The sequence below is a fragment of the Siniperca chuatsi genome, linkage group LG3 (assembly GCF_020085105.1).
Source record: "Siniperca chuatsi isolate FFG_IHB_CAS linkage group LG3, ASM2008510v1, whole genome shotgun sequence".
Lineage (NCBI taxonomy): Eukaryota > Metazoa > Chordata > Actinopteri > Centrarchiformes > Sinipercidae > Siniperca > Siniperca chuatsi.
The window spans coordinates 13,950,276-13,963,233 of record NC_058044.1 but is presented as its reverse complement, the minus strand read 5'-3'; the positions used below and the strand labels follow the sequence as shown (position 1 = coordinate 13,963,233).

At 37.5% G+C, this 12,958-nt stretch overlaps 2 protein-coding genes across 5 annotated transcripts; one reads left to right on the top strand and one right to left on the bottom strand.

The window, feature by feature from the left end:
* Positions 1–1,397: 1,397 nt before the first annotated feature.
* On the top strand, positions 1,398–9,242 carry LOC122872992 (coiled-coil domain-containing protein 149-like). 4 transcript variants are annotated; one of them, XM_044189197.1, is made up of 13 exons: positions 1,399–1,659; positions 2,657–2,818; positions 2,944–2,982; positions 3,536–3,643; positions 3,910–4,026; positions 5,314–5,486; positions 5,822–5,894; positions 6,090–6,174; positions 6,318–6,465; positions 6,571–6,647; positions 6,774–6,809; positions 7,005–7,070; positions 7,160–9,242. In XM_044189197.1, the coding sequence occupies exons 1-13, from the start codon at positions 1,609–1,611 to the stop codon at positions 7,717–7,719; spliced, it is 1,695 nt and encodes a 564-aa protein (XP_044045132.1). In that variant the 5' UTR covers positions 1,399–1,608; the 3' UTR covers positions 7,720–9,242. The 4 variants fall into 4 exon arrangements, with proteins under 4 accessions (XP_044045130.1, XP_044045132.1, XP_044045133.1 ...); XM_044189195.1 differs by having other exon boundaries at positions 1,398–1,659; positions 6,571–6,809; XM_044189198.1 differs by lacking the exon at positions 6,774–6,809.
* Positions 8,919–11,625, bottom strand: LOC122873010 (extracellular superoxide dismutase [Cu-Zn]-like). The gene is made up of 2 exons (XM_044189234.1): positions 11,248–11,625; positions 8,919–10,557 (listed from the first exon to the last, which is right to left on the bottom strand). The coding sequence occupies exons 1-2, from the start codon at positions 11,268–11,270 to the stop codon at positions 9,918–9,920; spliced, it is 663 nt and encodes a 220-aa protein (XP_044045169.1). The 5' UTR covers positions 11,271–11,625; the 3' UTR covers positions 8,919–9,917.
* Positions 11,626–12,958: the final 1,333 nt, after the last annotated feature.

Below are 12,958 nucleotides of genomic sequence, written 5' to 3'. Positions count from 1 at the left end.
TGAAAAAATACAGACAAAATGTATAATATAAACAAAAAATTATATATTTTTAAAACTCAGCTCATTATTGTGAAACAGTGGTGGAAAGTAACTAAGTGCATTTACTCATTCTACTTCAGGGCTGTTTTTCTGAGTACTATTTAGAGATACATGGTTCTCACAGGACAGCGACGCTACAAACATAAGATCTTATAGACCATGATGCATTGCTGTAGATGAAACTACCTAACAGTGTATAAAGTAATTAAAATTAGCCCAACCTTAAACATCTACTGCACTAAAATACAACATACACATTAATGTAGCAGTAATATTGATCCAAAAATATCATGTATAATGATGTATAATAGCAAAACGCGGACCATTTTTCTGCATAATGAGTACTTTTACTTTTGATACTTTAGTACATTTTGCTGATAACACTTACATATTTTTCTTAAATAAGGTTTTGATTGCAGGACTTTTACTTGTAGTGGAGTATTTTCACAGTGTGGTATCAGTATTTTTATTTAAGTAAAGGATCGGAATACTTCTTCCACCACTGATGATATATTGACACAATAAGATATATTATTTTATCCTGTTCTTTTTCGTAGGAACAGAGTTTATTGCAGGTCATTGTGACAGTCTATGTTACACATTTTTAGCCTAAAAGGTTCATTATTGGCCTTGGAAAAAGCAGGTAAGTAGATAAAATTATATATTTATATCTGTATTTATTCATATGATTACTAATTTCATACTGTCCCATCTAATTTCAGTAACACTTTACAGTCCACGATTTACAGTGTAATTGTGTTGTATGAACTGGGCACCAGTAAGACAATTACAGGTTCCTATTGCTACTTAAATGTAGGTACAGAGGAAGAAAACAAAACTATGGGGAACAAGTGAGTAACAATTGGCCATTTAAGAGGAAAGAGGAAATAAATGATACTCTATTTCTTATTTATTTTTTGTAAATACTGGATAACTTTGGGGTACAGTACTGGGAAACAAAACAGTTACCTTACTGTACCCGTAAACGGTTTTTGTTAGCACAACATAACTGTATATAATTACCTTGTAGGTTTTGTAGGAGAATTTCAGTGTCATAAAACACCATTTTTACCAAACTTTTGTTTTCAAGTGCTTTACTCCTTAAGTATTTACAAAAATATTTAAAGCTATAATTTATTTCTCTCTTCCTCCAAATGCCCAATCCTACTCTTGTTTTTAAGAAATTTTGTTTTTAAGTAGCCTACCAATAGCCTGAGTACTTTATTGGAATCTGATTCATACAAGAAAATTACACTGTAAATCATGGGCTGCATTATAAAGTGTTACACTAAATTATTTTTGAACAATTTAGGTCTCCATTCAGAGATATTACAGTTGCCAGTCAGTGCTTAGTTCCCAGTTTTACGAGGGTTTCCAAATGCGTCGTGACGCTTCTCTGACGTCGGGACGGTGGGAAGTGATGCAGACGGTGTTCCTCGATCAGCTAATCCGTTTTGATGATGCAGAATGTTTCTAAATCTGATGACCAGATCCAACATGGTGATGCTTATTTGAAAAACTCACCTTGCGTCATTATTAACCTTTTTTTTTCCTGCCGCGCGGAGCGAGATGGATCCGTTCAGGAGGAGCGAGAGTGACTGGCAGGGGCTGGTCAGCGAGGTGAGACCGTAGAGACGCAGAAAGGAGACGAACGTGAAAATATACCCTCTAACCTCCAGGATATACAGGATTAAATCTTAAATCTGCTTTGGTTTCTCTCAGCCTGTTGGGAATGTGGATAAGGAAGCAGGTGTTTTTCTCTCTTTTTTCCCTTGTACCTGCAGAGCCCGGTGCCATACAAATGTGATGACATGTAAAACAATATACAGCACACTGCAGGTGTATTGACTTTTCAGTGGTTATTACTGATACGCTGTCTAAGTCAATGCATTTAGATGATATATTTATGATCACCCCCATGTCTGTATTTTACACATATCCAGTATAATGTAGTAAATGCAAATATTACTGTCTAGTATATCAGTAAGGTTTGTTTATGACTTACATTGCTGTTCTATTGTGGGATTTTGTTTTTAAATATTGTGAAGCATGATACAACATTTTGTTGTCTAAATTATAAAGTATTTTTCTACCAGGATGAGTGTCTCAAATGAGTAGTTGATCAACAGAAAATTAATTGACAACAGCCCTGATAATTGATTAATCACTGAATTAATTTATCGAGCAAAAATGCCACACATTCACTTGTTTCAGCTTCTCAATTGTGAGGATCTGCTGCTTTTCTCTGTTTTTAAACCATTGCAAATCGAATATCTTTGACAACACCTTGGGCTCTGGGAAAATGTGTTTGTGTCAAAAACATAATCGACAGATTAATCAATAATGAAAATCATTAAAATTAAAAATCATTAGTTGCGGTCCTTAACAGGAATATAATAAATATCATCACCAGAAGGTCTCACGTGGTTATTCTGATTTAAATTGTTTTTCATATTGGCCACACACTGCTTCAATATCTTCTTTAAAATACAGTTAAAACAATATTAAGTTTCTGGCTTTGGGGGATGCCTACCTAGTTAGTATCTTTCACTATAATAATGTAAAAATGCCTTTAACTTTTTACTCTTTCTTATAAAACGTTTCTTCTTACATGCAGTTCCTAATCTGTAAGCAGAAGTTGGAGAGTAAGAAAGAAGCTCTCCTGATTCTGTCTAAAGAGCTGGACACCTGCCAGCAGGAGAGGGATCAGTACAAACTGATGGCCAACCAGCTCCGTGAGCGACATCAAGGACTCAAGAAGAAGTACAGAGAACTCATTGTAAGCCTTCTCTGTGTGTACAGTCCTAAAGATGCATCAGGAGTGCTATAACAGTCATCGTCCCACTATAACATTTAGGAGATGTTGCGTTTAATGCCAATTTCCTCTGTGTTTATAACTAATAGGATGGAGATCTCTCTTTGCCTCCTGAGAAAAGGAATCAAGTAAGTTGATTTTAACATACAGATGTTCTTTGTTCATCACTGTCTAACAAAAATGCATACTGTGGTAAATACAACTTTAACATTATAGAAAAGGCTCCTTAAAATTGCATTTGGCAGATTTGCACATAGGCTCCAAATGGCTAGAAGTAAGTGGACTTTGTTTGTTTTTGCTTGTGTTTATGGACGAGGCTGTGTCTTTAAGGTTTATGCTAAAATATTCCAAGGGAAGAATCACAGCATTCAACCCAGGTGAGCCCAGCTGTCTGTTAGTGGAGCAACTATGCTTTGCACACAGTTTAGTAATACAAACCAACAGTTTTTATCATCACTACCAGTGGGTGAGAATGGTTGCTGCTCAGTGTTCATAACAACCCTTTGATTTTATTTGTGCAAAAAGGACAAATTTACCAGGGTTAATGGGAGGCTCTTTATCACTTTAGGTGAAACCCTTGTTCTGTATAGCTTTAAATGTCAAACCTGGCTATATTCATTCACAGCCGAATTAAGCCTGTGTCATATAGCTCATGTGACCTCACGTTCTTGTCTTGTTCAGGTGAATTTGGCCCAGCTACTGAGAGACTCCAGAGAAAAAAGCAGTCAGCTTTCTGAGGAGGTGAAGGAGCTGAAACAAAGACTGGTGGAAGCTCAAGGTGATAACAAGGTACCATATCATACTGTGCACTATACTGAAAGTTGCAATAAAATCAAATTAGGTTATAATGTATGTGCATTTCTCTTTGTGTGTCTTTTTGTCCTTGAATGTATCTCCAACATGTCCAATAGTTTATCTCATTTTAGTGAGTAGGGTTCAAGCTCATTTGAATGCAAAAAAAAAATGAGGTCATCAGATAAAATAAAGCAGAATCACATGTTTGTAAAACTGCAGAAAATAATGGAAAATCTAACTGGATCTCTCTGTCCCAACAGCTCCTACGAATGACCATCACCAAACAAAGGCTGGGAGACGAGGAGGTTGGCGCTCGACACTTTCCTGCACATGAACGAGAGGATCTGGTCAAACAGTTAGAAAGAGCTCGAGAACAGGTGAGAGCAGGGGCTCGCTGCCTACTGCTTGGGTTTCTGTCTTTTTAAATGTACTGATTCAGGCTTTTCAGATGATTTTCAGTTACTGACTTGTAGTTGAAAGCACTGTGATATTTAACAACATCCTGTCAACTAAATGTCAAACTAGGAAGACTTGGAAGTAATTAAACCATTCTTGTGATATCATATACACATACAGTCAGTGGTGGAGGAAGTATTCAGATCCTTTACTTAAGTATATGTACTAATACCACACTGTAAAAATACTCCATTACACATCCTTACAAGTGTTGCATTGAAAAATGTTACTTAAGTAAAACTAAGTATAATGTAAAAGTAATCATTATGCAAATAAAATGGGGAAAAAACAATTCCAAAATATTAAAAATAAATGTCAGTAATTTAAAGGAAAAGCAGAAAACCCTCACATTTCAGAAGCTGAAACCATAAAATGTTTGTAATTTTTGTAAAAATAACAAACAATTATTCAAATAGTTGCCAATTAATTTTCTGTGAATTGATAAATTGCTTCAGCTCTACTTGTATATACTGTTGGGTAGTTTAATTCATAACAATGCATCATATTTTATAAAAGTGGCATGAAAAGAAAATACTCAAGTAAAGTAGAAGTACCTCAAATTTTGAGTGAATGTACTTAGTTTCATTCCAGCACTGCATGTAACATATACTGTATATGTTACATCAATATAACAGCTGATATTCTGCTAACAAATCTTATTAAACTTAAAGTTAGTATTTAGTGTAGTTGCTGAGCATGTTATGAGCTCCTCTATGGGCTTTATGAGTCATTATTGCAGCTTTTGATATAACTGCAACATATCTTAGCACGTCAGTCATATTAAGCATGTTTTCCATTATTTCAATTTCATTTGCATTTCAGGCAGAGTCTTCACATTAAAATAATGTAATAAAAATACTGAGCCAGCCTCCAAAGAGTCAGTATTTCTCCTGAACAGGTACCATGCAAGTACAGGAGGCTCTCTCAGAGGCACAAGGGCACAACTATATATATTTCTGACAGATTTATCACAGTGATAAATCACAACAAGATATGATAATAATGGAAAAGTATGCCAAACATCTGGAGAAAAGAATGAAACAGGATACAGTTAGTGTGATAGTTTCCATCAAATAGTCACAAAGAGAAAGAGAAATATAAGTGGATCAAATATTCTACCTATGTGCAAGAACAAAGTGCAGCATTAGTAGATGAAGTCACAGTTTATGTACTTACACAGTGTGTTTTTGTGTTTTTCGTTGCTGTAGAACGAGGTTCTGGAGCACAGTGTGAAGTCGCTCACAGACGAGCTTCAGGACGTACGAGCGGAGCGTGTCGTGTTTCAGCAGAAGGCTCATCGCCTCAATGTGGAAATGAACCACATCGTGGGCAACGATGAGATACGGATTTTAGACATAGATGCACTCTGCATGGAGAACAGGTTTGTTACTCTTACTCTTAAAAATATTTTATTGGTGCCTCACTGTTAGAAATATAAGAGTATCTGCAGCAATGTCCACAGTTAAAGGAACAATCTCTAAGTTTTGAGTCTGGAATGCTGTTGAAACACTGTTGTCCCACTGCTACTTAACTAGTTCAATGAAATGATGTGTATATTTCTGATAATATGCTTATGTATTTATGTATATTTAGCTGTTAAATAAAATAGATCACAACATAATGATATTTGGATTTTACTGAGTCATAAATGTGAAGGCTTCTTTCCTGTGTAAACAGATTGATGATAGAACTGATTTAAGTTTAATAATGTTTCAGGTATTTGCATGAGCGCTTCAGTCAACTTCAAGAAGAAATCAACTTGCTCAAAACAAATCTGGTGAAGTACAAGGTAGCTACATGTTTTGGTAATTTTTATTTCTTCAATATTTTACTCCTACATTTATATTTAAACATTTTTTTATTGTTTCTCAATTCTATAAAAACAGAGCCACTTAACTTTTTTACAAATGTTAGAGAATGTGTGTTTATTAAAAAGAAGAAACAGAAACCTCTCATGCTCAATAATGCTTTTCACTGATTTCAGAGTGCCCTGGACTGTAGGAAAAACTCTAAAATCTGTGGGAAAGCTAATAGTAGTGCACTGACTGGGGTGCTCTCTGCTAAACAAGGTCAGAAGGATCATATTTATATAAACTGTCACACTTCAGTATGTACAGTGTCACAAAACAAGAAAAATGTTGTGCGTTTCTTTAATCTGAAGACAGCATATGGTGTCTGTACTTAAACTGTGACTAATGATGCGTGTTCGCAGTGAAGGAATTGTTACTGTCTGAAGAAAGCGGTTGCAGTTTGCCGGTGACTCCTCAGTCCATCTCAGACCTCAAGTCTCTGGCCACGGCTCTACTGGAAACTATCCACGAGAAGAACATGGTGATTCAGCACCAACGCCAAATCAACAAGTACTCCATCTCATACTAAACACTTTCTCACTCTTTCCAGGCTCACTATCACTAACTTGGATGCCAGACAGAATGTGTGAATTTTTTTGTGTATTTTGTCGTTAGGATTCTTGGAAATCGAGTAGCAGAGCTGGAGAAGAAACTAAAAACATTAGAAATGTCTGGATTATGGAGCCTGCCAGGTGGACATAAGTATCTTAATATACTGAGACTATTGTGTTTCTTTGAAGCCTGTATTCAACATACTGTTTACAATAATTTACACTCCTTATCCTTTCTTCTGTCCTTCTGTTTCTTGCTACCTGGAGGCCTGACTTATAATGTGTCTCTGGGAATATATGGAAGTATGTTGCTCTCATAACTATGTCATATTCTTTTTAACCTTTGAACTTCCATCTTTTTCCATCACTTCTCATATCTACCCAAATCACATTTACTCATATCTATCCAATCCAACAGCTTTAAGTAGTGATATACGGATGACTACATTTCTACCACTTTTATAAAGGCTTACTTTAAATAATGTTTTGTCATAATAGGAGGAAAAGACACCATCATCCTGAATACTCAGCAGGCTGAGTCAACAGAGTCTCCTGGACAGGAAGGTGAATATTCAGTGTGACTATACTTCTGTCAGCGTACGCTGTCTGTCGTTCTGGTGAGATTATATTTCTTAAATCTTTGATTCTTACAGGTGATGAAGGGTCAGAAGAGATAGCTGTCGATCAGCAGAGCTCCGCAGAAGTCCCAAACCAAGAGAGTGGAACACCAGTGCAAGAGGAACTTCACCAGGAGGCACCGTCGCCATCCAGCGAGGAGACACGCCAGCAGAACCCCTTGTACCAGTCAGCTGACGAAGAGCCAGAAACACCAGACAGTGAAGAGTCTCGTGCCATTGGTCAATCGCAGATCACAATTGATTTAACGGCTTTAATGAGTCACCGGTCAAAAGAAGAGGAGTGCCTGAGTGGTTCCCCTCCCACAGTGACAGATGTGAGCACACACCCTCGGTCAGACCTCTGCCACTTACAGCAAACCTTAGAGAGCTCTGACCCCACGGGAGGAGGACAGGGTGAGTCCGAAGAATGCACCGAAGGGGTGGAAACTGTTGAAATGGAGTGTATTCTAACAGGGGAAAACATCAATAACGTTATATCCACTGCAGGCTTTGCCGAAGAGCAGGAGGACGTCCAGTCAAACCCGGAGACAAAGCTTTCAGATGAGACAGACGTTTGTGTTAGTCAGGAAGTCTAAGCATAGGAAAGATAATGATGAAAGATTCATTTATAATGTGATGCTACTTTATTCTTTTTTATGAATAATGAAAAAAATCAGGACAAAGTGACACTCCCGAGCTGTTATGATTGACAGGTGGTGTGTTGTAATGACCACTACATTACAAAAGTAACACAGTTGTCTGTTTCAAAATTATTTTTTGGGGAGTCTTACTGTATGTCGTCCCACCTTTTAAACTGATAAATTACAATACATGGCCCAAAGTATGTGGACGAGCATTAGTGAGGTTTGGCCTGGCTCGCAGTCGATGTTCCAGTTAATCCAAAAGATGTTGGATGAGTTTGAGGTCAGAACTCTGTGCAGGGTTTTTTAAGTTCTTCCACACCAAATTGGGAAAACCATTTTTGTATCGATCTTGCTTTGCAACATTGTCATGCTGAAACAGAAAAAGGGTTATTCCCTAATTGTTGCCAAAGTTGGAAGCTATACATTGTGTATGTATCAGAGGTGGAGAGTGAAGAAATAGTGATCTATGGTGATTAAAAAGTAGCAAAAGGGGCTATGGAATGTGGCTGATATGGCTATCACGCAACATAGGTGTGATGATTTAGATTTTTATGCCTTTGATCATAACGTGCTCGATCATTTACTTGAGTCGTGGGAATTCTTGCTCTGACTGAGAGACTGAACTTGAACTCAACAGTGAAGGAGAATGTAATTTGCATAAAATTTCTGCTGTTAACTCCGGAGTAAGACTTCAGGTTTTGTTTCACATAGAAATGAGTTCAAAGAGGGACAAAGTGCAGTTGCTGCTCTCAGTTGACCATGAACAGAAAGATCTGGTGTCGCTTAGCAATGAATTGTTTGTCTGAAACTTCTCCTTTATCTTTCTACCTCTGTCCACGCTTCAGCATTGACGTTAAAGAAACCTACCATATCTTATTGATTACTACATCAACAATAGACAGTTTATTTTGTTTCTTCAAACATAATACAAACATTTCCAAACACTTTTATTTCTTATTATCGTCTTAAGATTTATATTGTGGGACATTTACTCACTCTGCTTTTTTGCTAGCAGATTCTGTCTAGAGGCTACAGTCATTTTGTTTAAAACTAAATGTCCTTACACAAGTTTTTATTTTCAATCATGAAAACGCAATATTATCAAAGCTATATAAAATGCTGCATGACAATATACTATTAATTACAGATAGTTGCATTTTCTTTTTTAATCCATGCTTTTATTTCATTCCTTGACAGATGTCTTCAAAACAAATATTTGATGATTTACAACAATTTGTCAGTTGACGTTGAACAAACAGATCTTAGTTAAGAATACATTTACAGTATTTATTAGTCTATAACACAACAAAGTCACTTCATCTAGATTATCAGTACTGATGTCCTGATTGTGTTTTCGTGGTGAAAAATATTATTAACTCACCAGATAGAAATTACATAGAGCCATATGTGTTGAATGTGTACAAAAATGTGGACAAAATGGATTTATTTCTGCAAAATAAATAATTTTAAACTACTGTTTTTTGTGACTGGGAAAACTGTTTCAAGAATAGAATCCAAAACAAGATGTCCATCAAGATTTGATATATTGTGACATGTTGCCCTGAAGGTAAAGCTTAAAACTATGTAATGCAGTTTCTTTAAGCTAAATGCTAACAGCATTCGCTGTTCGCAAATGGTAATGGTAACATGGTGTAATGTTTACCCTGTTCACCATCTTAGTTTAGCATGTTGGCATGCTAACATTTGCTAATTAGCACTAAACAAAGTTCAGCTGAGGCTGATGGGAATATCATTTTTGCGAGTATTTGGTTATAAAATAAAGTATTGGACAAATAGTCAGAGGATCACCAAAGTCAGGATTCATTCTCTAGGAAGCATGGATGTCTGTAGCAAATTTCATGGGAATCAATCCAAAAGTTGTTGAGATATTTAGTCTGGACCAAAGTGGTGGACTGACCAACCAACCGCACCTCTATAGCGTGGCTAAATAAATATGTAACATCTGAATTATTGTATTTTATTCTTAGTAACTAAGAGAAAACTCGTAGTTGAAGTTGGCCTAGACCAGAGTGTTTGGAGAATGGGGATTTGATTGAGTCATTGATTTTTCTTTGTATTGGTCAAGGAATGCAATGGATACAAAGGCTAAATCTGTAAGCTGACCTGCAGTATATGACACTACTGTAAGATTAATTTCTGTTCCTCAGCCGACTATTATACAGCTTATTGTGCCTATTCCAGAGATTGGGGGAGGAAATCCCAATAATGCAGCAGCCAAGCCTCCGGCCTGCGTTTCCATGCAGCAGGCTCCCGGCGTCTCCACCACGCCCCAAGTCATCTATCTTTTCGTGGACCACCAATGCTCTTCCGATCACAGACATCCTTCCAAACAGTGTTGCCTCAGATTCTATTTCCGTATTGATTTTTCCTTGCTGGGGCTCAAAATTACCAAAGTCTCCAGGGTGGTTGGGGTGATGTACACCATGTGGATTATAGTGGCCACCAGTGGAGTCACACCCCTGGCTCAGGTCTCCGTACTGATGGATGTGAACCGCTCTGGGCTCTGGATCACCCTCTCTGGGGAAACCACTGAACCGAAGAAGGACTTTGAGTTTTCCCTGAGGATAATCCTGCTTAAACAGCACCTGACCGTACACTTTGGGCAGACCCTCAGGTAGTGAGGTGCTGGGTCTCATTTTGCAGGCTGCATACAGAGTGCCATTGTGCTGCAAGACCTCTGGTGGAGCCAAAGTGTCACTGTCAGCTGAGACACATTGTTGACAGCCTGCCAGCAGAACCAACAGTGCTGCTCCCAATATGTTCATTGGCCTGAAAGATATTAAAATCATTAGGACAGTGCCTCATATTTATAAGCTCATCATATATTTTGCATGAAAATACCCATCAAGTAGCCGAAATGTACAGTGGTGAAGCCCTGTTTAGATCCTTTACTCAAGTAAAAGTAGTAACACCACACTATAAAAATAGGCCTACTTACAGATAAAAGTCATGCATTACTTAATACAGAAGTAAAGTAAGAAAAATGTACTTAAGTATCAAAAAAGTACTCATTATGCAGAATAACTCCTTTCACGGTATTATATTATTATTATATTGTTATTTAGTACACCAAAATGTACTTAAGTAAATGCACTTAGTTACTTTCCCTCTCTATGACTGTAGCTGAGTGAAAAAGTTAAAGTAAAAAGTCGCACAAATACTCCAGAGACTGTTACTTCTCAACTCTAATATGCCCCGTTACATCAAACTCGTGTGCCTGTCTATAGGCTAAATTGACTTATTCAAAATGAATGCATACAACATAATGTTGACTATAAAGTATATTATTATATTAGTATACAGTGTATTATCCCTGACAACGAATAAGGGGCCGAATGAAGCGCACAGGCTGTTCCTATCACTAGACAAACATGATGTCGCAGTATTTCATCCTGCAAATAAAGTTAACTAAACAGCCCAAAAGCAGATACTTCAGATACATGAGCAAAGTCCACTTACCCGTGTAGGCTCATTGCCAGCATAATCAAACTGCTGCAAAACTAAAACTTTACACGTTGCACAGCTGATAACCCGCTCGGTGTTGATCGTCAAACGAGTCGAGATGTGTGTTCCATAAAAGTCTTGTATAAGCGTGTCAGTAGGCGTTGTTTTCTGAAGGTGGAGCAGAGGTCTTAACAGACGTGATGTCAGTTTTTTCCCCCCCAGAATTTAAAACACATATAGGTTACTGTTTACTTTCCATAGTTTTCTCCAGCCGAACCTGTTTTCTTCAGCTCATGTTGGTCTAGAGGCCTGTTTATTGAATAATCTTAATAACATGTAGAGCTGCAGTTAATTACGCCAGAGACAGAAACTCCTCCCCCTTAAACAACCCTCAAAACAGCTGTAACATCCAACAAGTGTGAAGAATAATAACCAAGTGAATGTAGATTACTTTTGCGTAAGTCTTACAGATAGGTCGTTGCCTTTCCCACTATCGAGAAAAGTGGAAAGACTGAAAATGTTGCATAAATGCACAACTAACACAAAAGGGTCAGTTTACAATACTGCCAGTGGTGGAGCAAAGTAGTCAAGTAGCAATACTACAGTTTAAACAAATACTCTAAAAATGTTGAACACATGTTAACACTTTTACTTACGTAAAAGCATGTTTTCAACAAAATGTACCTAAAGCGGCTGTGGCTTAGTGGAAGAGCGGGTCGAACCCCGGCCCACATGTCGAAGGGTCCTTAGGCAAGACACTGAACCCCAAATTGCTCCACAGGGCTGTGTGTGAGTGTGTGTGAATGATTAGTTTGTTTCTTTGAACTGATGAGCAGTTGGCACCTGCAATCAGTGTGTGAATGGGGTGAATGTGATATGTAGTGTGTAAAGCACTTTGAGTGGTCGGAAGACTAGAAAGGCGCTATACAAGTACAGTCCATTTACCATTTGAAGTAAAAGTACTCATTATGCAGGTAGAATGGCCGATATCAGTGTTGTAATATTACTGATGCATTCATGTGTATATGGAGCATTTTTAATTTTGCTGCTGGTCGAAGTGGAACTAATTTTTAAAATGTTATATACTGTTGGGTAGTTTGGTTTACTATATAACAATGCATGTTATATATATCGTTTACCTCTGAAATGTAGTGGGGTATATAACTGTATAACATTTAAATACTAAAGTTAGGATCAGAATTGTACTTCAGCAAATGTAAGCTGCTCAGTTACTTTCCAGCACTGGTTTCTACTTTTAGGACGGATGTGGCCCAACATCACCTGTCAGCTGCCTAAATAATCTCCTTAAACAGGACATAATATGTATTTTTTCTTATATAGGTTGGGGTTCATCTGGATGCCATATAGCTACTTTAAGGTAGAGGGGCACTGTGGGACAGATATGCCCCTTTGTTCCACCCCTGGGGGCTGCTAGGGGGTCCAGGGCAAAAATGAACCACTCTGCCTCAATTAACCCCCTTGTTCTTCCCACTCTCTCTGCAATTTGTACATGTTTCCTATGCTAGAATACTACCTAACCCCAGTGCTGTGTGGTAATATGATGAAACACGTTAATTAAGGAGCCTGCAACATATTCAAACATATTAAGGAGGAGAACAGATTAGAGAAGTGTGAATTAAGAGAAGTGGAAAGTGAGTTCCATTTTCTTTTGTATTGTACATACTGTGATGATTTGTGAGTGTAAATGTTACATAAAATGGGTTGA

What these genes read in the sequence shown, in the direction of transcription:
- LOC122872992 (XM_044189195.1), top strand. Translation starts at nt 1,609, where the DNA reads ATGGATCCGTTCAGGAGGAGCGAGAGTGACTGGCAGGGGCTGGTCAGC. An exon ending in GCACTCTGCATGGAGAACAG is followed by an intron (nt 5,487 to 5,821) that starts GTTTGTTACTCT and finishes ATAATGTTTCAG; the next exon opens with GTATTTGCATGAGCGCTTCA. An exon ending in GTCTCTGGGAATATATGGAA is followed by an intron (nt 6,810 to 7,004) that starts GTATGTTGCTCT and finishes TTGTCATAATAG; the next exon opens with GAGGAAAAGACACCATCATC.
- LOC122873010 (XM_044189234.1), bottom strand. Translation starts at nt 11,270, where the DNA reads ATGCTGGCAATGAGCCTACACGG. An exon ending in CTGGCAATGAGCCTACACGG is followed by an intron (nt 10,558 to 11,247) that starts GTAAGTGGACTT and finishes AATATCTTTCAG; the next exon opens with GCCAATGAACATATTGGGAG.